This window comes from Periophthalmus magnuspinnatus, chromosome 15 (assembly GCF_009829125.3).
Source record: "Periophthalmus magnuspinnatus isolate fPerMag1 chromosome 15, fPerMag1.2.pri, whole genome shotgun sequence".
In the NCBI taxonomy this organism is placed as follows: Eukaryota; Metazoa; Chordata; class Actinopteri; order Gobiiformes; family Gobiidae; genus Periophthalmus; species Periophthalmus magnuspinnatus.
In genome coordinates, this window is record NC_047140.1 from 31,757,903 (window position 1) to 31,784,192 (window position 26,290).

Genomic DNA, 26,290 nt, shown 5'->3' on the forward strand with positions numbered 1-26,290 from the left:
TCATAGACAGATGCACAGAGAAAAGCAGATGGTGTTCTTCCTGTCCTCCTCCTGTGTTCCTCTTTCTCCTCCTGTCATCCTCCTCCTTCTCTTTCTCCTGTCCTCCTGTCGTCCTCCTCCTGGCATCATCGTCTTCCTCCCGTCCTCCTTTTGTCCTCCAAGGTTTAAATGATCCAGATGATTCTAGTGAAGGTGGAGTTTAAAAACACAGTGGAGCACTTCCTGTATCACCACATGATGACATCACAAGGTGGAACAGAGTGTTTTCAGTTTGAGAGAAGAAGAACTCAGCCTAAATCTGTGAGAATGAAACAAAACACACAACTCCAGGTCTGTGTGTGACGTTTAAAGGTGCGACTAAACACTCTGCCAACTGTTTCTTGTAGATGTTTTTTTGCCACAAATGTCCCACACTAGGGCATTACACATATCTCCATGGAGACGAGCAGGCGATGCCACTGAGACGAGGTACAGGTCAGATCTGTTACCGTTTCTGGCCATAACACCTCCCATCAAGACATAAACACTGGATATAAATAAATAAATATACACACACGGCTAAAGCTCCACTGTGGAACATTCGAGCCACAGCGCCCCCTCATGGACACGAGCGGACGGTGATGAAGGATTTCGGCGTTTCATTTACAAATCGTAAACGTCTTAAAGCCCGTGCCACAAAAATGACGCCAAACTCATTTTTAATTTCCTGTTATGTTTAAACCAACTGTGTAAAATGTACAAATAATGACACACACACACACACACACACACCCCCGCACGCACACACACACACACACACACACCCACACACACACACACACACACACACACAGGGCTATCGACGGAGCGCACGGGAACAGTAAATATTTGTCATGTGACTGTTGATTTATGAGAAAAGGTGAACGACAGATGGACACAACAGAGATAATCACACACACACCACACACACTTTATATAAACGGACAGAGCTGACCCGCCGCTGCCGCCGCCGCCGCCACCGCGTTAAAACAGGAAGTGATCACTGACCATCACCTGTATGTCTCTCCTCTCTCTGTCCCTGCTCCTGTCAGACTCATTTTGGTCTTAAATGTTCGTATTAACCCGCTCTTCTTTTTTTTTTTTTTTTTTGGGTTATTTGGACTTTGATATTTAATTACTTTTGTTATTTTGAGGTGGGTTTTTTTTAATTTTTTGTATTCATTTTTTATTTATTTATATGTATTTTTTTGTTATTTTGAGTGTTTTTTTTTTTTTTTTTTTTAATATGTATTTTTTTGTTATTTTGAGGGTTTTTTTTTATTTATTTTTTATTTACTTTATTTTTGTTTCTTTTGATAAACTGTCTCCTCTCTCTGTCTCTGCTCCTGTCAGACTCATTCTGGTCTTAAATGTTCGTATTAACCCTCTACATGATCCTGGGGTTTTTATTTCACTATTGTGTCTGTAAATCAAGATATGAACATTAATAACAGACAAATCAGGTAGAAAGGGGCGTTACCTTCAACAGCCTCGCTCCTGATTGGCTCTTTGGTTGCTATGATACACAGACGGGAGAATTTTAAACTAATCTCTCTGTGGAAAAGCAGGAGAACAACACTGTGTAAATGTGTTTATTAAATGTGTTTATGGAACAACGGCAGCTCCTGATTGTCTAAAAACTGTCGCCTCTAGAACTGAAATGTGAGAAAAAAGCTTTTAATAAAGTGAAGATAAACATTTATGATCAACCTGCTCCTGTTTTTAATGTTTTAAATGGATCTGTGCAGGTTTGTGTTTGATAAAAAGTCACATTTTTACACTGCGCTTTTCACTCAAAGGGTTTTACATCAAGAAACCAGTGTCTTGCCCAAGGACAGAGCGTTGAGAGCAGGATTTGAACCGGCAACCTTTGGATCAGAGGGCAAACGCTCTACCAACTGAGCCACTTTTTGTGCTGAGAAACTGTGATCTCATGGACTCTAACTGGAGAAATCAACATAAACAAAAGAGTTAATCTTGTTTTTTTAAACGATCATCTCTTTACAAATGTGTGTGGTCAGCAGGTCAGAGGTCACAGGTCACAGGTCAGCAGGAGCCCGACCAGCCGCGTCACTCCACATCCTGCCGCTTTGCTGTCGTCGTGTTTCCACTCGCATTAATAAGAGTTAAAGGCTGAGCCAGTAACTCCGCCGCAGAGTCACTGATGGACAGATGGGACAAAACGAGGACAAAACGAGAAAAACGAACGTCGGCTCCAAGACGACGAACGAGAAAATAACTCCTGGCTCTAAGACCGCGGCTCCCTCCCACGCACTCACACTCACAAAAGGAGACGCAAGCAGAGACGCGAGCAGCTTAAGAGAGGCACGAGGAGAAAGGAGGAGAAACGAGGAGAAACGAAGAGAAACGAAGAGAAACGAGGAGAAACGAGGAGAAAAGAGGAGAAAAGAGGAGAAACGAGGAGAAACGAAGAGAAACGAGGAGAAACGAGGAGAAAAGAGGAGAAAAGAGGAGAAACGAGGAGAAACGAAGAGAAACGAGGAGAAACGAGGAGACGCAGAGACGGAGAGAAGCTCAGGGCGGAGCTTCACATAAAACAAATAAAACAATAAAACACCTGTACGTCCTGTCGAGTGTTAAATACCAGGGAGAAGAGGAGGGTTTTTAACGACTGAGAGGGTCTGACAGGCAGGGGGCGCTGCTCCAGAGTCGCAGAAAAGCCTCCGTCACCTCTGGGCTTGAGTCCGGCCCAGCTGACCTCTGACCTCTGACCTCATAGGACCCACAGAGCGACACGTTTGGACAGAATCAACGACATTTTGAAGATGAAACGGGAGCCAGTGAATCACACCAAAGAATCGGATCGGTGAGACAGTTGGAGGTTTTACATGAGGACAGTGAGACAGTTGGAGGTTTTACATAATCTGTTCCTTTAAACACTTCCCCAAACAAAGAGCCACTGGAGGAAGTGACAGGAACCGGCTCTTTACATCACGACAAAACACTGTAATCAGAGCTATTCTGAGACGAGTCCTCCCCCCGTGTCCTCCTCCAGTGTCCTCCTCCTGTGTCCTCCTCCAGTGTCCTCACCCTGTGTCCTCACCCTGTGTCCTCCTCCAGTGTCCTCCTCCAGTGTCCTCACCCTGTGTCCTCACACTGTGTCCTCCCCCTGTGTCCTCCTCCTGTGTCCTCCTCCAGTGTCCTCCTCCAGTGTCCTCACCCTGTGTCCTTCCCCTGTGTCCTCACCCTGTGTCCTTCCCCTGTGTCCTCACCCTGTGTCCTCCCTCTGCAGCTGAAACTCTCTCCTTCTCTCCTATTCTTCTCTCCTCCTCCTTTTCTCTCTGGTCTCCTGTCCCCCCCCCTGAAACTCTCTCCTACTCTTATTCTCTCCTTTCCTGTCTCCTCTCCTCTTCTCCCTTCTCTCCTCTCTCCTGTCCTCTTCTCCTCTTCTCTCCTCCTCGCTTCTCTCCTCTTCTCTCCTTTCCTGTCTTCTCTCCTCCTCCTCTCTGCTCCTCTGCTCTCCTTTCTTGCTTCTCTCCTTCGCTCCTCTTCTTCTCTCCTCTCCTCCTCCTCACTTCTCTCCTTTTCTCTCCTCTCTCCTGTCCTCTTCTCCTCTATCCTCTATTCTCTTCTTCTCTCCTCTCCTCGCTTCTCTCCTTTTCTCTCCTCTTCTCTCCTCTCTCCTTTCCTGTCTCCTCTCCTCCTCCTCTCCTCTCTCTTCTTCTCTCCTCTGCTCTCCTCTTTCTTGCTTCTCTCTTCTCCTCTTGTCCTCCTCTCTCCTCCTCTTCTCTCCTCCTCTCTCCTCCTCCTCCTCCTCCTCCTCCTCCTCCTCCTCCTCCTCCTCTTCTTCTTCTGTCGTCTTTTTTCTGCTGTCTCAGATTTTACTGTTAAACATTTAACTCTATTTCCTGTTTCCAGTTTGTGATTTCAGTCTTTGTGTTTTAACCTTAGACTCTTTATATAAATAGATGTAGCTAACATGCTAACATGCTAACATGCTAACACGCCGCGTCACAAACAGGAAGTGATCACTGACCATCGACTCTGGCTCCAATTCACTTTCCCCCGCTCTACATGATCCTGAGGTTTTTATTTCACTGTTGTGTCTAAATCAACACTCTGTTCCACCTTGTGATGTAATCATGTGATACAGGAAGTGCTCCGCTGTGTTTTTAAACTCCACGCACCTTCATTTATAGAATCATTTGGATCATTTAAACTCTGGAATTACCAATCTGCGACTGAACTAAAGGTAAAAGGAGGAGGAGTTAACATGAAAACTACCACTTGATGACATCACAAGGTGGAACGTCGCGTTTTGAGCTTTGTAGATGTTACAGACTAATAATAAAGTGAAACTCAAACATGTGAGAATGAAACAAAACACAACTCCAGGTCTGTTTTTTGAGAAGGTAAAAACATTAGAACATGGATTAAATCTACAGGAGTCAGTTTTGTGTAAATATATTTGTTTTTTCTTTAGTTAAATTATAAATAAAGTCGATATATCGTTTAAACTCGTGCGATTAAAGGGACACACTCTGTCTGAGCCATGACAAAGACAGTGAACCAGCGCCCCCTGGTGTCTCATGTGCTCACTGCAACATCTACGACAATGGTTTATGTTTGAAGAGAGAGAAGAGAAAAGAAGAGAAGAGAAAAGAAGAGAAGAGAAGAGAAGAGAAGAGAAGAGAAAAGAAGAGAGGAGAAGATTAAAGAAGAGAGAAGAAGAGAAGAGAAAAGAAAAGAAATGAAGAGAAAAGAAGAGAAGAGAAAAGAAAAGAAAAGAAGAGAAAAGAAAAGAAAAGAAGAGAGGAGAAGAGAAGAGAAAAGAAAAGAAGAGAAAAGAAAAGAAGAGAAAAGAAGAGAGGAGAAGAGAAGAGAAAAGTTGAGAAGAGAAAAGAAGAGAACAGAAAAGAAAAGAAGAGAACAGAAGAAAAGAGAAAAGCACATACATAAAACCCTAGTTATGATTTGAGTGACAGATGTAACGCAAAAATAAAACTTAAAACAAAAAAAAATTGAAACTGACGTAAAAACAGATGGAATGTAACAAGTATTAAAGTGCAGTATTTATGTGTACACTCTGAGGTATTTGTACTTTACTTAAATACATTTCACAGTGGATACTTTTTACTTTGAGAGCAGTATCTGTACTTTCTACTGCACTACATTTTTTAACAGGACTGAAAAGTAAAAGTATTTATTATTATAGTTTGAGGTATTTTTTTAACACGTTCAGAATTTGAGCAAAACTAAAATAAACAAATAAAAACAGAAAAAAAAAAACATTGATTCAGCTCAAATTTTGATCAAAATCACCACATCTGAAGTTTTATAAGACTCAAAATCTGTGAAATACTTTTGCTTTTTACGTACATTTTTAAACAGGTACTTTAATGGTTTTACGCAGATTTTTTCATGTGATACTTTTACTTGAGTATTTTTTGTCCTGGTGTACTTTTTCTTAAGTAACTAAAGTGAATACTTCAGCTCTGCACATATATAAATATAATATAATAAATATGTAAATGTCCATGTCAACAATGAGACAGAACGAGGAAATCACATCATTGGATTTTTTATGAATTTATTGCTAAATTTGTCAGTAAAAAGTATTTGGTCAGATTTGCGTCTCTGACCTGTGACTTCCCCTTTAAGAGGCTCCTCTGTCCTCCACTCGTCCCCTGTTTGAACTCGTCCTCAGTATAAAAGACACATGTCCACAACCTCAAACAGTCAGACTCAAACTCCACTATGGACAAGACCAAAGAGCAAAGGAACCACAAACAAAACTGTAGACACCAGGCCCCGAACATCAATCTGCAACAGGTAAGAAGGAAATCACCTGTGGAGCGATTATTAGAAAATGGACAAGACACTGATAATGTCCCTCGATCTGGGGTCCACAAAGACCTCACCCCAGAACCACATGGGGCGACCAAGTGAACGACCTGCAGAGGGACCAAAACAAAGGGACCATCAGTAACACACTACGCCGCCAGGGACTCAAATCCTGCAGTGTCCCCCTGTTTAAGACGGGACATGTCCAGGCCCGTCTGAAGTTTGACAGAAGCATTTGGATGATCCAGAAGAGGATTGGGAGAATGTCACAGGGTCAGATCAAACCAAAATACAACTGTGCAAAAACTCAACTTGTCGTGTTTCCACCCCTATTATGAATCATGGGGGTGGAAACATCATGCTTTGGGGTTGTTTTTCTGCAAATGGACCAGGACGACTGATCCGTGTAAAGGAAAGAATGAACGGGGCCAAGTATCATGAAACTTTGAGTGAAAACCTCCTTCCATCAGCGAGGACATGAAGATGAAACATGTCTGGGTCTTTCAGCGAGACATTGATCCCAAACAAGAAGAAGCATTTGACCCAGTCTCCAGATCTCAACCCCACAGAAGATCACAGCTCTAGAGGAGATCTGCAGGAGGAACGGACCAAACTACAGCAACAGAGAAAACCTCAGACAGAAAACGACCTGTGACTGCAACAAAGGAATAAAACAAAGTATGAGATGAACTTTTGTTATTGACCAAAAACTTATTCTCCACCATAATTTGCAAATAAATTCATAAAAGAAAATCCTACAATGTGATTTCCTGGATTCTTTCTCTCCATTTTGTCTCATAGTTGAACTGAAGGCGTCTCTCATCATTTTAAGAAACAGAACTTGAACAATTGAGGCTGAATAAATACTTTTTTGCCCCTGTGTGTGTCTGTGTGTGTCGGGGTGTGTCTGTGTGTGTGTATAAGTGTCTGTGTGTGTCGGGGTGTGTCTGTAGGGGTGTATGTGTGTGTGTATAAGTGTATGTGTGTGTGTATAAACAGCGGCGTGTGGCCTGGCGCGCTGTTTCCGGTCATTACGTCATTACTTCCTGTCAAACCCTGATCTTCAGATGTAAATGTCACTGGAGCAGAAGGTGAAGCCTCTGAGGAAGTGACTGAAACCACAACAGAAACAGAAGCACTGAGCCAGAGCCGAGAGCCGAGAGCCGAGAGCCGGGTCACACGTCAAAGGGAGAAGAGCCGTGTTACATGCAAAGTGTGCGGCTCAGTGCGGCTCAGTGCGGCTCAGGAGGGACTTTCTCTTGGGGATGTGACGTTAGATTCAGATTATTATTTTTTTTTTTTAAAGAGTCGCATTTTTATCTTAATTAAAGATTAAACAAAACGAGAATCGGCTCAGAGCCACAAGAGAGAGATTTATGCACAAAAAACAAACACATTTAACATTTAACATCATAAAAACAGTTTAAATGATTGGAAATTCCCCTGATCACAGACTCCAGAGAAATGAGTCTCACTTTGTCTTTTGTCTTAAACAGTAAAAGAGCCAGTGTTTTGAACGGCTCTTTGAAATGAACGGAAAAGATTCGGATCCCATAAAGAGCCGAAAGAGCCATGTTTGTTTTTTATGACTTTGTTCTGGTTAAAGTGTTAAACATTTCTCCCTGATGTGTTTTAAGTGTTTACAGGAGACACTGATGCACAAATATAAATATAAAATAAACGTCAACACGAGACACAAACGCGTCTGACGTCACAGACGTGACCGATGACGTCACTGCTCTCACCTGAGCGCGCGCCTCTGAGCCGCTGCAGGACTCTGGAGTGGAACCCGGAGATGTCACTGTGAGAACGGAACCGAGGAAGAGGCCACAGAGCCGAGAACGACTTCATCTCCAGGTGAACGAGTCCCTCCTCCTCCTCCTCTTCCTCCATCACCGCCGCCGCTGTCGGAGCGCACATCCTGAGAATCAGACTCTGCAAACTCTTCCTCTAACTCTGCAAACTCTTCCTCTAACTCTGCAAACTCTTCCTCCTCAAACTCTCACGCTCTGCAGACTCTTCCTCTCTCTCTCTCTCTCTCTTCTGTCTCTTCTCTCTCTCTCTCTTCTGTCTCTTCTCTCTCTCTCTCTCTTCTGTCTCTTCTCTCTCTCTCTCTCTCTTCTCTCTCTCTCTTCTGTCTCTTCCTGTTTTAAGACCCGCCTCTTTCAGCTCCTTGTCCCGCAGAGGAAGAGTGACGCTCGTGCGCAGGTCACAGGTCACAGCAGAGACACGTGGGCTCGACCTCATCATCATCATCATCATCATCATCATCATCATCATCATCCTCATCCTCATGTTTTAGAGTTTTATTGAAGTTTCATTTACACTAAACATTTAACAGAACAGAGGAAGAAGTACTCCACTGTGGTACTCGAGTAAAAGTACAGATACAGAGGTAAAGTTACTCGAGTAAAAGTAAAAGTACAGATACAGAGGTAAAGTTACTCGAGTAAAAGTAAAAGTACAGATACAGAGGTAAAGTTACTCGAGTAAAAGTAAAAGTACAGATACAGAGGTAAAGTTACTCAAGTAAAAGTATCACATGAAAAAATCTACTGGAGTAAAAGTATTCAAGTACTTTAAGTAAAGTCCTAGTAAAATGTACTTTAAGAGTAAAAAGTAAAAGTATTTCACACATTGTTCATTTGTTGAAGTGTAAATGTGGAGATGTAGATTTTAAAATGATACATTTTGTTCAACAGAAACACAAATCCATTTCTTAGTTTTTCTAATGAATTTTGTGGATTTATTTTTGTTTATTTTTGTTTTGCTCAAAGTCAAAGTTTGAACTTGTAAACTTTATTCAGGATGTTTCCACAAACCTGGAGAAAATAACTCCTCAAATCATATGAAAGTCATTTTAGAGCCTGTGATGAGCTGAAGTCATGAAAGAGAAACTGAAAACAGCCTTTTGATTGACAGGTGTTGATTGACAGGTGTTGATTGACAGGTGCAGGTGAACCGTGATCTAAAGCTTCGTGTTCACGTCTGAAACACGCGTTAGACTTTGTGAAACATGTCGGGTCGTTTCAGGGATAAAAAGGAGGCACATTATTTACAGTTAAACGTCTCACTTTTCTTCTCGTTTCCCACAGACCAGTGTTTCTCAAACTGTGGTGCGCCCCCTGGTGGTGCATGAGCCCATCTGCAGTTTGTTTTATTTAGAGAATCTCATTTCAGACGCCTAAAATAATGACAATTAAAGTTTGACTGTTATGCAGAGACTGTTTATATAAATGGACATAGCTAACCCGTTAGCCGCGTGTTACAAACAGGAAGTGATCATGGGCGCACTTCCTGCTCCATGATGAGTTTTTATTTCACTATTGTGTCTGTAAATCAAGATCTGAACATTAATAACAGACAAATCAGGTCCTTCTTTCCCCGAGGTCGCTCCTGTTAGCGTTAGCGACAGGTTTGATTGACAGCGTTGCTAAGCGCCCGCTCCCTGTTAAACCAGCGGCTAAACTACGAGCGACGTCACTCAGTCCACTTTTTAAACAGCGGTGTTACGTTTGCTCCGCTCCAGTCGAAGCGGCGTTCAAAGGACCGGACTCACGAGCTGCTCTTCTGTGTGGCGTCCGTCGACCACGAAGGGCGAAACAGTCTGTGCCGCGGAGCTGCCGTCTGTGCGCTCACGCTACGCCGTTTATGTGACAGCTGCTAATGAGATAAAGGTGTAAAACAGACTGTGAAATAATTAGTTTTACTTTTAATTATTTATTATTTAATTGAAGAAGAGTCGAGGTGTCGTCGTCGTCATCGTCACAACCGTTTAGATTGAATGAAGTGAGGAATTAACGTTTCCCTTTGAATATCAACAGACAAATATAATGTTAAACGTGATTTTTTTCCCAATTGTAGCGAGTATTACACAACTTTATGAAAATACACCTTATTTCTCCCGTAAAAGAAGACGTGCATGAAGTTACACGGAGATACAAGTTTTGTTCACGGCTGATCTCCATGGAAACGCAGGGCACATTTGTCGGTCGCGTTCGTCGGTGCGTGAAACGGGACAGGCCTCGTTGCGCCGGAAGTGACGTAAGTGTCTTTCAAATGCAGCCGACGAAGTGAGACACGACCTGTTTATATAAATGGACATCGCTAACCTGCTGCCACCGCCACGTTCCAAACAGGAAGTGATCATGGCGCACTTCCTGCTCCATCGACTCTGGCTTCAATTCACTTTCTATTGATAAACTGTCTCCTCTCTCTGTCTCTGCTGCTTCAGACTCATTTTGGTCTTAAATGTTCATATTAACCCTTTACATGATCCTGGGGTTTTTAGTCTTATCTTAGACCTGGTTTAGTCTGATTTGAGTCCAGATTTGGTCTAATTTGGTCCTGATAAAGTCCAGATTTCAGAGTCTTTGTCCGTACGTGGACTGAACCGTTTGAGAATCACTGGCCTCACAGTCAAACAGTGAGGTCTTATTATGTAACGGAACAAACAGGTTTCTATCTGGAGACAGATCCAGGACTGGACAGCTCCTTCTGCACGTCACAGGAAAAATCTGTAAGAAACAAAACAGCCAGAGTGAGAAAAAACAGAACAGAACAGAGGAACTCGAACGTTACATGAAGCGTTTAAAGGTCCAACCTCACACAAACACGACTCCTCTGAGGTTTGAGTCATGGTCTAATGTTTTTACCTCCTCAAAAACAGATCTGGAGTTTTGTTTTGTTTCATTCTCACAAAACGACATCAAGGACGAAGAATTCAGTGGATTTATTGATTTGGAGTGAGATCCAGAGTAAACTTGTTGTTTTTTTCTTCTTTATTTATCTGATTATCTGTTAATATCTTATGTTAACAAACCAGACACGTGTTCAGTTCTGTCTGTGCTTCAGCTGAATAAACTACTACTGTTAGCGTCACTACTTCCTGTTAGCGTCACTACTTCCTGTTGGCGTCACTACTTCCTGTTGGCGTCACTACTTCCTGTCCAATTTTATCTCTATGTTTTAGCAGAATCTTGCAAAAATTAATAAATCCTGTTAATAGATACCGTTGTTCTCTATTTTATTCTTATTATTATAATTTGTCTTTAAAGATAAAATGTCTGTTCTTGGTCTCGGATTTTGTAAAATAAATTTCCCCAAAAAGTGCGACTTATATGGTTTTTTTCTTCATTATTCTGCATTTTTTAGCTGGTGCGACTCCAGAGCAAAGTACATAAAGTCTAGTACACAGGTTAATAAACAATATTTATTTGTCACATTCCAGTCCTGACTCCATTTTGCAGTGAGTTTCTTCTGTACGGCTGGAAGAAGTACTCAATTCTGTTAAGTAAAAGTAAAAAAAGTAAAAGTATTTCTTGCATATTTTGAGGCTTATGAAGCTTCAAATGTGATTTTTGTTCAAGAGAAACAACGGAATCAATTGTTTTTTTTCCGTTTTTATTTGTATATTTTAGTTTTGCTTAAATTCTGAACATGTTAAAAATAAACAGCAGGTCTCACACAACAAGAAAAATACTTTTACTTTTCAGTTCTGTTCAAAAATGAAGTGGAGTAGAAAGTACAGATACTGCTCTCAAATGTACTCAAGTAAAAGTAAAAAGTCTGCACTTTAAAATCCACTAAAGTACAAATACCTAACATTTTTACTCAAGTACTTTACTACTTTTCTCTGGCTACATTCCTCCGCTGCACATAGAGCCATAGACTCACATACATATTTCTCTCCCTCTTTGGAGCACACAGGTCGTGTTCATGTTTTTAGCTCAGAGTTTGCTCCTCCTCCTCAGACGTTTGCTCCTGGATCGATACAGCGGCTTTTAGAGCCAGGGCCCTTCCTGGAATCAGCCCAGAGCTTCAGTAGATTTGATCCACAGCACTCAGAGCCTTAACAGCTTCAGCTCATTACATCACAGCAGAGGACGAGCGCCGCTAACGCCGCTAACGCCGCTAACTCCATCTCTAATATGTACATTTAAAACACATTTAAACATCAGTCCTTCTAATCGTTTAAATCGTGCTCTGACCTTTCACGGACGGGGGGCTGTGCTCGCGGCTCTTGCTCTCGGAGCTGCTCGGCGTCTGTTTAGCACAAACACAACAGTCAAAGTGTGAAGTGAAAACACACAGAGTTTTGACTCTATACACACCTGCGAGGGTCTGATGGACGACTGTGGAGGGTCTGCGAGAGGAGACAGGGTCAGGGTCAGGGGGAAGTCACAGTTTATACGTGGAAGTGACCGCAGAGCGTTTAGACGAGCCGCGGTCAGTGTGTGCGGTCAGTGTGTGCGGTCAGTGTGTGCGGTCAGTGTGTGCGGTCAGTGTGTGCGGTCAGTGTGTGTGGTCAGTGTGTGCGGTCAGTGTGTGCGTCCAAATGTTTACTCAAAAACAGAACTGAAGACGCTAAGTTGTATCAGAGGAAAATTGAAAAATACACAAACATGAGTAATACAGTGACCACGCGGACGCCTCGCCGTGCTCCACTGGTGATGATGTCATACTCCCACATGATGATGTCACACTCGTACATGATGATGTCACACTCGTACATGATGATGTCACACTCGTACATGATGATGTCACACTCGTACATGATGATGTCACACTCGTACATGATGCCTACTGATTGTGTGTTTAGCCTGTAGGATGTGGTGATGTCGTCTGAACCGCGGCGTTACCTGTTGGAGTCGATCTGTGGACCTGGTAGGGCGTAGCGGGAGTGGGTCTTCTGCGTCGGATCTGTGAAGGTAAAAGGTCAAATGTTCAGGGGTTTTTTTCCAAAGAGAAACATAGAATCCACTGAACATTTTTACTAATGTAGTAGAACTGAAATAACATGAATCACACTGTCATACGAGGACCAGAGACCTCCTCACCCGCACGCACGAGGCCCAGAGACCTCCTCACCCCCGTCCTCTAACAGCTCCACCTGCTCCTCGTATAAGACCTCCTCACCTCCAAGTCCCTCCATCATCAGCCTCAGTCGGTGCACTGCTTGTCCGCTGAAGGCCAGTGGTGAGATTCCAGCTCTCACAGATCAATGCTGTTGTTGTGTCCTCGGGCAAGACACTTAACCCGCTACAACCCCAGTGTGTGTGTGTGTGTGTGTGTGTGTGTGCGCTCTGGTGTGTGGATGTGTGTGCGGTTCCTTGATGTAAATCTCTTGAGGCCTTGAAGGTGGCAAAGCGCGATTTAAAAATGTGACGTTTAACCATCACCTCCTCACTCACTCATCACCTCCTGACTCCCTCATCACCTCCTCCTTGCTACTTCCTCATCATCTCATTGTTCTCTCATTATCTCCTTGCTCCGTTCATAACCTCCTCGCTCCCTCATCACCTCCTCACTCGCTCCCTCATCACCCCAATGCTCCGTTCATAACCTCCTCACTCACTCATCACCTCCTGACTCCCTCATCACCTCCTCCTTGCTACTTCCTGACTCCCTCATCATCTCATTGTTCCCTCATTATCTCCTTGCTCCGTTCATCACCTCCTCGCTCCCTCATCACCTCAATGCTCCGTTCATAACCTCCTCACTCCCTCCTCACCTCCTCCCTCTCACATCAGGACACAGCACTGAACCTCGTGGGACTGATCCTTCTCCTTCTCCTTCTCCGCCTCCGCCTCCGCCCTCGGGAATCACTCCCACAACTCGTCAGGAGCTGGACTCACTGCAGCACTTCACATCACTGCAAAAAACTCACCTGTTCAGTCTGTCCTCCTGATTTACACCTGCTTCTTCTTCTTCTTCTGTTTCTTATTGTTTCTAAAGCGTCTTTGAGAATCCAAAAAAGCACTAAACAAGTCCCATTATTACTATTATTATTATTTCAAAACTATAAAAAATGACCAAATCAACCTAACAAATCTATTTCTAGTCACAACAGCAGTGTTTTCAGACCTTGTTTCAAATGTGAGGCTTCTCCTTTCAACTTGAATTTGATCTAAACGTCTTAAATCCTCCCGTCAAACTGAACTCCCCCTGGACTCACTTGTTCCGCGGCCTGAGGGTCCAGCTGCTCCTGTAGAGGCGGGACGGTGAACTGGATCCTCTTCGGGCTGCTCGGCTCCATTTTCACACACAAGTGGACAACAACATCACGAGAGGAGAGAGGAGAAGAGAAGAGGGGTGGAGTCAGAGGAGAAGAGGGGCGGAGCCAGAGACACAGACAGATGACACCAGAGACAGAGACACACCATTATAGAACAGCAGGGTGTATAAATCTCTCCGACGTGTCACATAAACTAAAAAAGGAGACGGTTTAAATATAGTCTGGAGTATTTAAAGCTCCAATATCACACAAAATGGACTCCTCTGAGCTTTGTCCATGTTTATCCATGTTAGAACATCGTCAGCGCATCAAAAACAGACCTGGAGCTGTGTTTTGTTTCATTCACACATGCTCGAGTAACAAAAAACGCTCTGTTCCACCTTGTGATGTCATCAAGTGGTAGTTTTCAAGTGAACAGCGACTTTTATCTTTAGTTCAGTCGAGGGAAGTGGCAACTCCAGAGGCTGAAATGATCCAAATGATTCTATAAATGAAGGTGTGTGGAGTTTAAAAACACAGTGGAGCACTTCCTGTATCACCACATGATGACATCACGAGGTGGAACAGAGTGTTTTCTGCAGGTTTTGTGTGTTAAACGTGTGTGAATGAAACAAAACACAACCCCAGGTCTGTTTGTGATGAGGAAACATTAGAATAGATCAGAGAAATGTTTTTGGTGCAGGTGATGTTATTTTCCTTGGAATGTTCCACAGTATGGCTTTTTTTCCCCTTTCATTTATTTGATTAAAGCTGTTTGTATTTCTCAAAATGTCGGATTAAACTGCTTTGTTACTGTGAGCAGGGTCACCTCTCCACAGATGTAACTTGGCCTGGTGTCTCCTTAGAGTTTCCAACTTTAATGCAATACTGTGGAATATTCCAGGCAAAATAATAGCATCTTCATGAAAATAAGTTACATATTGCACCTTTAAATCAGTCCTATTAAGCTTGAGTCTCTATGGTTCTCATCTCTGTGGATCATTCTGTTATAATTTACTTTTTAAATCACAATATTCATCTAAAACGACTTGATAAAAGAAACAAATCCGCTGACGTCCGTGTTAGAAAACTGCGGTGTCCAATGGCGTCGCCGTAAATGTCGACACACTAAAGCGCCGCGTGCTGTAGCGCCCCCTATGGACAGACGCACATCACATGACTGATGTTGGAAAGGCAGGAGTGAGGAGGTTCTGTTTGTTGTAATATGTGTTTGCATTTTGTCATTATAACAATGACCTTTCTATAATAAAAGAATAGTAGGTACGGCACTAAACTGGTTCAAGTCCTATTTAGAAAACAGGGAGTACTTTGTTGAAATTGGAAAATGTATATCAGATAAAATGTCCCTGACCTGTGGGGTGCCCCAGGGTTCAATCCTGGGACCCCTGCTGTTCAATCTCTACATGCTGCCATTAGGCCAGTTAATACGCAGCAATAATGTGTCTTACCACAACTATGCAGATGACACTCAGATCTATGTCTCACTAGCAGCAGGTGAATATGGACCAGTGGATTCACTCTGCCACTGCATCCAACAGATCAGTGTGTGGATGCAAAACAACTTTCTCCAGCTAAACTCAGACAAGACTGAAGTTATCATCTTTGGCCCACAGAAACATAGAGAAAGTGTCAGCAGTCACCTCCAGTCTCTCTCTCTCTAAAACCTTCAAATCAGGCTAGAAATCTAGGGGTAATAATGGACTCAGACTTGAACTTTAACAGCCACATCAAATCAATAACATCTGCAGCTTTTTACCACCTAAAAAACATTGCAAAAATCAAAGGTATACTGTCAAAGCCAGACTTAGAGAGACTTATCCATGCATTTGTCTCCAGTAGGTTAGACTACTGTAACGGCCTGCTCACTGGCCTCTCCAAACGAGCCTTAACACAGCTGCAGTACATCCAGAATGCTGCTGCTCGGGTCCTGACTAGAACCAGGAAGTACGAGCACATAAGTCCTGTGCTCAGGTCTCTGCACTGGCTTCCTGTAGCTCAAAGAATAGACTTTAAAGCAGCTCTGCTTGTGTATAAGTCTCTCCATGGCCTAAGTCCAAAGTATATCTCCGACATGTTAGTGCCATATGAACCATCTCGCAATTTGAGGACTTCAGGGATCGGCCTCCTGCTGGTGCCCAGAGTCAGGACTAAACATGGGGAATCAGCGTTTAAATTTTATGCAGCTAAAACTTGGAACAGTCTTCCTGAAGATGTGAGACAGGCCTCTACTTTGACAATGTTTAAATCCAGACTCAAAACAGTTCTGTTTAGCTGTGCATATGACTGACAGGTTTTTATTCTGCACTCTTCTCTTTTAATGTTGATTTTATGATGATTATTTGTGATTATTTATGTTTGATTTGTGTGATTTTAATGTCTTTCTTATTCTGTAAAGCACTTTGAATTACCTTGTGTACGAATTGTGCTATACAAATAAACTTGCCTTGCCTTGCCTTAAGTTAGTGTGGAGCGCCCACTAGTGGTGCCGGGGAGTTACTGCACTTAGCTCAGACACACACACTTATGTTCCCCAGGACAGACGTCACTGTCCGAGCCGCCACAGCCTCACGCCTGAGACGGCGCTCCAGAATAAACGAGAGGATTTTTATACATTTGTACCAAAATGACGACGCAACGCTGCAGAATCCGACGAGTATCAACGATTAAGGAAATAAAACTGGAGAAGAAAGTGCGGACGTCACAGTGGGCGTGTCACAGGTGGATGTTAAACAGGAGCAGATCGACAAAATGGCGTCTTGAAAATAGTGGATTAAAGATTAAACTCAAACATGAATCAGCCCAAATAAAACTTCAGAGGCTCAAAGAGAAGAAACAGAACATGGAGAAAAGATCAAATCTCTGAAACGTCCAGTTTGCAGAATGGAGCTGATTTAATAAGAAAATGTGACATAATAGGGTCAAAATGAGCTCTTTAAGTTCACATGTTCACATTTGTGTTAATATACTGAGGTAAAACACAGACGTAGCTTTGCTAAACCAACTGCTGAGGGTCTGTTATAACAGAGCAATTGCGCCCCCTGTGGGCTGTGGAGTGTATCACATTATCTAAATATCTTTTGAACAAGGTCCACAAAATGCTGCATAAAACAGGACACTGAGCACACAGGTCACCACAGTGGAACATCCCAACACCAAAGAGCTACTGCACTGGTCCCGAGGGCTGCTGGGATTGGCCTAAACCTGACCCATGTGACGCCAGAGCCACCTCAGGGGCGTATGGCCCATAATGCACCTGTGTGCGGCTGTAGTGTGGAAGAAAGGCCACGGGCTGCCCACGAGGGAGGGGGGCGCTGTAGAGCAGAGGTGGGGGTGGCACATACTGAGGCCGGGGGGCTTTACTCAGAGCGGGCGCTGGGACAGCGGGCTCCAGTGGACTGGGCTGTGATCTCTGAGGTGGCGTTGGGCAGCGGCGGATGGTGTAGTGAGGGTCATACGTGTGTCTCGGAGGTAAAACCTCCAGGTTAAGGACAGATGTGACTCTGGGGGTCTCCAGCAGAACGCTGTCAGAGCGCAGACTGATCCTCCTCCTGATGGCGCGTCTCTTCGGGGTCTCTGTTGTGTCGGCCCCTGGTGGTCCACGCTCCAGGACAGGTGGGTCTGGAGCCACAGTGCAGAGTGAAAATGTGTCCTGTGGACTCAGCTCCTCAAAGTCCAGCTCTGAACTGCTGCAGGAGCTGGAATCAGAGTCAGGTCCAGAACCCTCTGAAGAACTGGACTCTGCGTGGTCATTGTGACGACGTGTGAGGTTGTAACACGCAGCACAACGGCTCAAATCATCCAAGTCCAGATCAAACTTCAGCTAAACACAACAAAAGAAAATCAGATATAAATACACACAACGAACGCACTAAAGACATTTTAAAATGAAATGAGGCAAAAATTAAACATATAAAGAACAGAAGAAGAAGACACTGAACATCACGATGATGATCAAGATGTGTGTATGTGTGTATATATGTACGTGTAGGGGTGTGTAGGGGTGTGTATGTATGTGTGTGTAGGGGTGGGGGTGTGTGTGTGTGTGTGTATTAAACAGACTGACTTGTGTTAAACCTTTACATCATGTATCTGTGATTCTCACGTCTGATCTCAGATGTTCTGCTTCATAAATGCTCCTCAGACACAGGTCGCGTGCGTTGAACAGGACTGTGTCATGTTTGGAGTCTGGAATCGTTTTTTTCTTGTTTGCATAAAACTGCAGGTCCTGAAGGTTTATCTTTAGAGTGTATTTATTTTACAGAGTTTATTTAACATAAACCTGCTCCACTCTCACCCATATATATTATATATATTTGCTCTGGTTTTATAACCAGTGAAAGTGTACGCTCAATGGCAAACCGTTTATGCGTCGCTTCATTATCTCGTGTGAACCTCTGCAGGCGTCTGGCCAAGGCCTGGGGCCTTTGTTTGGCAGTTCCAGTGCTTCAGGTAGGGCATCTGGCTGTACCTCTCACAGTTGGCTCACTGCACCACCTTGATTTTAGTTTCTCATGGCTCTCATTTTATATATATATATATATATATATATATATATATATATATATATATATATATATATATTATTTTTATTTATTTTTTTACATAACCCTGCTCCATGTTGACATATAAACTCAGTGATACTGTAAAGTAAATACACTCTAAAGATAAACTTTAAGGACCTGCAGTTTTATGCAAACAAGAAAAAGACGATTCCAGACTCCAAACATGACACAGTCCTGTTCAGCGCACGCGACCTGTGTCTGAGGAGCATTTATGAAGCAGAACATCTGAGATCAGACATGAGAATCACAGATACATGACGTCCTGCTTTAATATGAGTTTGTTTAAATGAAGATTTAGATGGACTCACCTTTCCCTGTTCTTCTTGACACTCCATTACTTTAAAGAGACAAAACAACACAAGTCAAATGAGACATTTAGTCCTGTTTAGTGTCAGAACACTCACTTACACTGGTGCTGTGCTCCAAGCATGGTGCCCGTGTGCCCGTGTACCCGTGTGACCAGTGCCCGTGTGCCCGTGTGCCCGTGTGCCCAGAGCGGTGAACACCAGAGAGAGAGAGAGGGAGTGCTTCAGGAAACACTTATATGATGTTCACACTGACGTCACTGGTGTCATCCTACTGTTCATCTGTTACACAAAGCACCGCCCTGAGACAACACCGTCTCTCACACACAGGTACATATACACACACCCACACACATGTACACACACATACACAGACATACACATGTGCATGGACGCACACACATGTGATCCTCATTAACAGTTACAGGGACACACTTGTTCTGTACCTGCACACACAAAGAGCATTTGTCATTTTGAGTCCAAAAACCTGGTCCCATGCACGTGTGTGTGTGTGTGTATATGTGTGTGTACGTATGTGGGGGTGTACGTGTATAAGTGTGTGTGCACATCTTACACTCTGCTCCACATGGTCCAGACTCGAGTCTTTTGCGTTAGATTTAAATTACTGTTTGAAACTGTAACATTTTTCTTCTTCTGCAGCGTCAAAGCCAAAAGATCCTGAGTCCAGTTCTAAAGACAAACAGAGGTCACTGCTCCAAACTGACGCCAAATAAAAATGAGAAAACGCAGATCCAGTTCTTAGGTCTTGGTCTTTATTGCATTAGAACATACATTTGTCATATATCTTATTTCTTTTATATATTTGTTTTATAAATGTGTTTTTTACACTACAATCTTATTGTAACATGTTAGAAAATATTACGCTCCAAAAACATAGCACTAAAAACAGTTACCAAACAATGGTCAATACATTTTCTGATTTTGTTTTTGCCACCAAAAAAAATCTAAATAAAAGATGTGGGAGTGAGGAGCAGAGTTGGGAAAGTAGAACGGAAGTCTGTGTGGAACAAACGAGCCCGAGAGTCACGACAGGAGGGCCTGAGCTCACTACAGCCGTACTACAGCCGTACTACAGCCGTACTACAGCAGAACTACAAAAGAACTACAGCCATTATACAGCCGTACTACAGCAGAACTACAAAAGTACTACAGCCGCACTACAGCCGTACTACAGCCGTACTACAGCCGTAATACAGCCGTACTACAGCCGTAATACAGCCGTAATACAGCAGTACTACAGCCGTACTACAGCCGTACTACAGCAGAACTACAAAAGAACTACAGCCATTATACAGCCGTACTACAGCAGAACTACAAAAGTACTACAGCCGCACTACAGCCGTACTACAGCAGTACTACAGCCGTACTACAGCCGTAATACAGCCGTAATACAGCCGTAGTACAGCCGTAGTACAGCCGTAATACAGCAGTACTACAGCCGTACTACAGCAGAACTACAAAAGTACTACAGCCATTATACAGCCGTACTACAGCCGTACTACAGCAGAACTACAGCAGAACTACAAAAGTACTACAGCCGCACTACAGCTGTACTACAGCCGCACTACAGCCGTACTACAGTCGCACTACAGCCGCAATACAGCCGTAATACAGCCGTAATACAGCAGTACTACAGCCGTACTACAGCAAATTCTACTTATTTTTATGACGCTGTAGTCTGTTTGATTCAAAATTAAAGTTAATTTGGAACAAGAATGTTTTTCTCTAAAATTTACAAGCGAATATCTGCAGCGTGAGCAGAAATACGACCGACTCAGGTCACGAGGTTCAAAAACCTTTCAGATAAACTGTAGATCTTTAGGAATGTCATTTTGTCTCCCTTTGCTTCTAGTTTAGCTTTGGAGATCGGTTTGTGGTTTTCTTTTGTAAAAAAATAATAAAATGATTGAATACGCACACAGCACCCACACAAGACAACCACTAGAGGGCACACTATGCGGCAAAACACTGGTCCCTTCACCACAACGACCGCACAGGTGGAGCTGAACCGCCCCGTGCGCCGTCAGGGTTACATCACTGTGCGTCAGACTACGTGGGGTCTATGGTTTTTGTGAGAGCTCGTGTGTTCCAGGCCCCTTCAACATCACACACACACACACACACACACACACACACACACACACCCTGTCACCTGTCTGATATGAAACACACTCTCACCGACAAACGACACGCTCAGAAACGCACCAGAGCACAGCTAAGATATGGAGCTGCAGTACACCGTGATACTGATGTACTTATGTGTATGTGACCACGCCCCGCACAGTGACCGCCTCCACCGCCCCGCACAGTGACCGCCTCCACCGCCCCGCACAGCGCCCCGGACAGTGACCACCGCCCTGGACATGGTAAATGACGCACTATAAAAGCAGAACGTTTTTCCCCATGATTCTCCTCAAACATCATCATGACCACGTGACAGAAACAAGGCCTGATTTCAGAATTCAACCAAGTACAAATGTGTCTACAGTCAGTATGAGCGAGCGAGGTGGAGGCAGAGGTGGAGGCTGGGGCGGAGGCAGAGGGGGAACTGGGCCCAGGAACCCACATTCTGCAGGGGCCACGTTTTTATATTTGACTCGTATGACATCGTTGCAACAAACGGCAAAAACACTCGTCTTAAAACTGAAGGATATTGTAAAAATAATGATTTTTCTCCATTCTCTTCTGCTGATCTACACTCACCTAAAGGATTATTAGGAACACCTGTTCAATTTCTCCTTAATGCAATTATCTAATCAACCAATCACATGGCAGTTGCTTCAGTGCATTTAGGGGTGTGGTCCTGGTCAAGACAATCTCCTGACAATGAGTTCACTGAACTACACTGGCCCCACAGTCACCAGATCTCAACCCCATAGAGCATCTTTGGGATGTGGTGGAACCGGAGCTTCAGCCCTGGATGTGCATCCCACAAATCTCCAACTGCAAGATGCTCCTCTCAATATGGACCAACATTTCTAAAGAATGAATCAGCACCTTGAATCAAAGCCACGTAGAATTAAGGCAGTTCTGAAGGTGAAAGGTCAAACACCGTGTTAGTCTGGTGTTTCTAATAATCCCTCAGGTGAGTGAATATTAGTGTTTTAGATTTTCAGGCTCCCCACACTTTGCTTACAGTCAATTCCTGGACTTTTCCAGGACTTTGTCAGAATTGCATAACTAAAATATCCTGGAATTTACAAAAACACATAGTCAAAGCTGCACCTAAAGTCCACAGCTGCAGTGCAAATTCTACATCAAGGAAAACACGCCGCACTTAGTCATGTGATCATCATATGGACTGACATTAAACACGCAGGTAATGAAGTGTGGACGCCTCACTCTCCTCGTTTAAACGGTTTTTGTGAGTCTAGTAAATAGAACGACTCTGTGTGACACCAAAGTCCTCCCTGAGCAGCTGAAAAACACAACTGCTCCAGTAGGTGGCAGTAAAAGTCTTTGCTATCCAATAAGCAGCAAAGCAAAGTGTGGAGACTTTTTGGCCAATTATTTTTCAGGTTTTCCCAGAATGTCCAGGACGCGTGGGCCCCTGACTCTAGTGGCCCATCTGTCTGTCGTGGGCCATGCGGTCTGTGGGCTTCTGGGCTCAGTGCTGACCTCGTGGATAAATCAGCTTGTGTTTTTATTGAGATGAAGACTTTCAGGTGACGGAGCTGCTGCAGGCCACAACTGAAGCAACTGTGTGGGTCCTATTAGCTTCTAGTAAAATATCGACAAAATGTGTGATACAGCTTCAGTACAACACCGATACATCAACTTTACATGTGCGTTTTTTTTGTCTATTTGTTTTGGATTTAATCCTAAGGGTATGACTTGGTCACTATTACAACACAGCAGTAGGAGAAGTAGGAAGAGGGCGGAGCCATTGAAAGAAAGGGTGTGGTCTCATGGCGTGGCAGTCATGAGTCTGCGTCTGTGGGTCAGACTTTATACAGTCTGTGGTGTGGTTTGTTAATATGAACACACACTATTATACATTTGTTTTGTAAAGATTGGCACTACTGAGTTTGGACTTGTTCACACTAAAATAGTTAAATTCACAAACTTTCTGACTATGGCTCACAAAATGGCGCTCTTGGCAAAGGCCTCTTTAAAGGGGAAGGACACTATGGACTTAAAGGGATAGTGTAAAGGATAAAAGGACAAAAGTGGGAACATCCAGGTTCACAGATGAAGAGAAACTATGATGTTGAATTTATTAAGAGGTCTATGGTGGCAAACACTGGCGTGAGTCTCAGAGGTGGGTACTGTTAGGATATGAGCGTGGCCTCCGCAACTATAGCTGGGTCTTCTATGTCAGCTTTACTTTGAACCATGCGCAGCTCCAGCTGAGGCGGACTGGGTCTTCGGCCGGGACCTGCCAACTCTACGACACAACAGGGACATGAGAACATCAGTTACTCCAAATGAGCATTCAGAATACATATTTTTGATATATTTTGATTTATATATAATATATTATAATACATAAATAATCAAATTGAAACTAAACCATAAAATAGAATTATCCCCAGAAAACACAAACTAAATGACAGCACTTTTACAGTTTGTTCGTGTTTAAAATGAGTCAGAAATTCAACCTTCAGCAGCTCAGAAAAACAAAACTGTTCCCACTAGAGCCAAGAACAAGTCCCACGATAAATATTGACCCATAAAAGGATCATTTCATGTAGAGCTGCACGATACAGACACCAGTATCGGGCATCGCTACCAGGGGCCAGCACTCATACTCATCAATAGGCTGCCGATACCAAGAGCCGATACCAAGAGCCGATACCACTGTGACTGCGCTGCATCTTATTTGACGCTGATCTCGTTCACAGATGAGGTGACCCTTAAGAAGCACATTCACTTTATGATAGTAGTATGCTAACGTGGCTAATGTAGCTAATTGGCACTAGCGAGTATTTGCTTGTACATACATTGTATTTTATTGTAATTTAAACAATTCAGCGACTGAACAGAGCGAGTTCAGAGCTTTTAAAAGAGGAACAGCATGAAAATACAGGTCAAAGTGTGAAAGAGAAAGTAACAACACACTGTTATGCTAACAGTGACTCGTTAGCAACTAGCTTGTTAGCAGTTAGCTTGTTCAGTCTGCAAAGACGAAGTGGTAAATATTCAAGCCAAATGTAAATAAACTATAAATAAATCTAAATATCTAAATACATTTTATTAGAATTATACCAAACTGCAGTGATTTCAATATAAATTTAAAACATCCTCACATAAATATTCTAAGATCAGTATCAGAATCCTTTTATTGCCATCGTTTGTGAACACAGTTCACAAACTAGGAACTTATTTTGGTGATAAAGTGAAACATAAAACATAAAACACACTGAATAAATACAAATACAAATAAGGGCATGCACGAAGTAAAAAAAAAAAAAAAGATATGCTTAAAAATAAAATAAAATACTTAAAGGTAGAAAATACATACAACAGCAGCATCAGAACAACAGACATGACTTATTAAAGTGACAGTGGTGATGGGGGAGTCCGTCAGGGTGAGGGGAGGCAGGGGGGCTGTGACTTTCCTGAAGTCCACAATCATCTCCACTGTCTTCTGTCCATCAGGAAGTCAGTGATCCACCTGCAGGTGGAGTCAGGCACATTGAGCTGAGCGAGCTTGTCCTGGAGCAGAGCAGGGAGGATGGTGTTGAACGCAGAGCTGAAGTCCACAAACAGGATCCTGGCGTAGGTTCCCGGGGAGTCCAGATGCTGGAGGATGAAGTGAAGGGCCAGGTTAATGACGTCGTCCACAGAACGATTGGCTCTGTAGGCAAACTGCAGAGGGTCCAGGAGGGGGGAGGTGAGGGACTTGAGGTGGTGCAGGACCAGGCGCTCAAATGACTTCATGACTACGGACGTCAGCGCCACAGGTCTGTAGTCATTAAGTCCAGTGATCCTGGGCTTCATAGGGACGGGGACGATGGTGGACAGCTTGAAGCAGGCTGGGACATGACATGACTCCAGGGAGGCGTTAAAAATGTCCGTGAAGACAGGAGCCAGTTCCTCAGCACAGTGTCTAAGGGTGGAAGGAGAGGGGGGGGGGTCCGAGGTGGGTTTGGAGGTAATGTCCATGATGGTGAGGGAGGAGGGGGAGGGGTGTGAGACTTCAAACCTCGCATAAAAGCCGTTTAACTTTTCTGTTAGTTGTTTGTTGTCCACGGCGGGAGGGGCTTTGGGCCTGTAGTTGGTGATTTGCCTAAGCCCTCTCCAGACAGAAGCAGAGTCGTTGGTGGAGAATTGCTGCTCCAGACGTGTATTGTACTTCACTTTAGCCTTCTCCACCTCTTTGCTAAACGCATACTTGCAACGCCTGTAGCCTTCACGATCTTCTGCCCTGAAAGCCATCTCCTTTTCCCTCATATATAATATATATTCAATTCAATTCAATTTCAATTCATTTATTTTTGTAACGCCCAAAATCACAACAACAGTTGTGATCAATGCCCACATGGGCAGTGGCCTCTATAGCGCCCCCTACAGGACACGTAAAAGACGCAACTTTGACCGATTAGCATGAAATCTTAGATTTTAAGATTTTTATGCTTACTTCCTGCTTGGAAATCATGACATCACGCTAAGGAATGCCGTGACTGTTACCTAGCAACCATGTTTTAAACACCTGTAATATTCACATTAGAGATTATTTTTGACAAATGCAATCATAAGAACACACATTTATTTTATAGGAATAATATCAGTAAATTGTGTTTATTTATTGCGTGTAAATAGGTTCTGTGCGCAGTAGCATGCTAGCTAGCTCACGGTGTCTCAAAGCTAACATTTTTATAAAGCGTTTGTTCACCTTTAAGTCGCTCAAAACGTTTTACATCAAGGAACTACTCACCCATTCACTCTGACATTAATACATATGTTCATACACATTGACGGAAAGGTGAGTTAAGTGTCTTGCCCAAGGACACAACGACAGTATTCATCTGTGGGAGCTGGAATCGCACCGCCAACCTGCCCGCTCTACTAATGATGTTTATGTCGGGAACGGAAACGAAACGCCAACTTTCGGATCAATGGACAAACTAAACAGGTTTAACTATTGTGACTAATGTTGTGAAATGTGAAAACTTGTTATTTTAGTTTTATACGTCTTCAAAATATGGATTTAACTCAGTCCTATTGTGCTTGTGTCTCTATGGTTCTCATCTCTGACACTCGTGGATCATTCTGTTATAATTTACACATTTTAAATCACAATATTCATCTAAAACGATTTAATAAAAGAAACTAATTCACTGACATTAGAAAACTGCGGTGTCCAATGGAGCTGACGTCGCCGTAAACGTCATCACAATAAAGAGGCGTGTAGCTGTCGGTGCCCCCTACGGACAGATGCACGTCGCACTAGAGCAGCACGTTTGTTTACATTTGTACCAAAATGACGACGCGACGCTGCCGAATCCTACGAGTATCAACAATTAAGAAAATAAAACTGGAGAAGGAAGTGCGGACGTCACAGTGGAGGTGAAAACGGGGGTAGATCGACAAAATGGCGTCTTGTAAATAAACTATTA

The 26,290-nt window shown here is 43.3% G+C and overlaps 3 protein-coding genes across 3 annotated transcripts in view; all 3 read right to left on the bottom strand.

Annotated features, from left to right (window-relative positions):
* Window positions 1–7,743, bottom strand: part of phactr2 (phosphatase and actin regulator 2) — a 55,734-nt gene extending 47,991 nt beyond the window's left edge. Inside the window, exon 1 of the mRNA XM_055227096.1 lies at window positions 7,569–7,743. Coding sequence (XP_055083071.1) covers window positions 7,569–7,743 — 175 coding nt within the window. The remainder of the gene's footprint in view (window positions 1–7,568) is intronic.
* Window positions 7,744–8,115: 372 nt separating this feature from the next.
* LOC129456830 (protein phosphatase 1 regulatory subunit 1C-like) lies at window positions 8,116–13,873 on the bottom strand. Its single transcript, XM_055227116.1, has 5 exons — window positions 13,781–13,873; window positions 12,465–12,525; window positions 11,937–11,968; window positions 11,814–11,868; window positions 8,116–10,340 (listed from the first exon to the last, which is right to left on the bottom strand). The coding sequence occupies exons 1-5, from the start codon at window positions 13,859–13,861 to the stop codon at window positions 10,285–10,287; spliced, it is 285 nt and encodes a 94-aa protein (XP_055083091.1). The 5' UTR covers window positions 13,862–13,873; the 3' UTR covers window positions 8,116–10,284.
* A 5,590-nt stretch (window positions 13,874–19,463) lies between these two features.
* The window catches only part of LOC117382447 (pyridoxal kinase-like), a 30,963-nt gene continuing 24,136 nt past the window's right edge, over window positions 19,464–26,290 (bottom strand). The window contains exon 11 of the mRNA XM_033979630.2: window positions 19,464–23,115. Coding sequence (XP_033835521.1) covers window positions 23,000–23,115 — 116 coding nt within the window. The 3' untranslated portion in view covers window positions 19,464–22,999. The remainder of the gene's footprint in view (window positions 23,116–26,290) is intronic.

What these genes read in the sequence shown, in the direction of transcription:
- LOC129456830 (XM_055227116.1), bottom strand. Translation starts at nt 13,861, where the DNA reads ATGGAGCCGAGCAGCCCGAAGAGGATCCAGTTCACCGTCCCGCCTCTA. An exon ending in CGTCCATCAGACCCTCGCAG is followed by an intron (nt 11,869 to 11,936) that starts GTGTGTATAGAG and finishes TGTGCTAAACAG; the next exon opens with ACGCCGAGCAGCTCCGAGAG. An exon ending in CAGCCCCCCGTCCGTGAAAG is followed by an intron (nt 10,341 to 11,813) that starts GTCAGAGCACGA and finishes TGTTTCTTACAG; the next exon opens with ATTTTTCCTGTGACGTGCAG.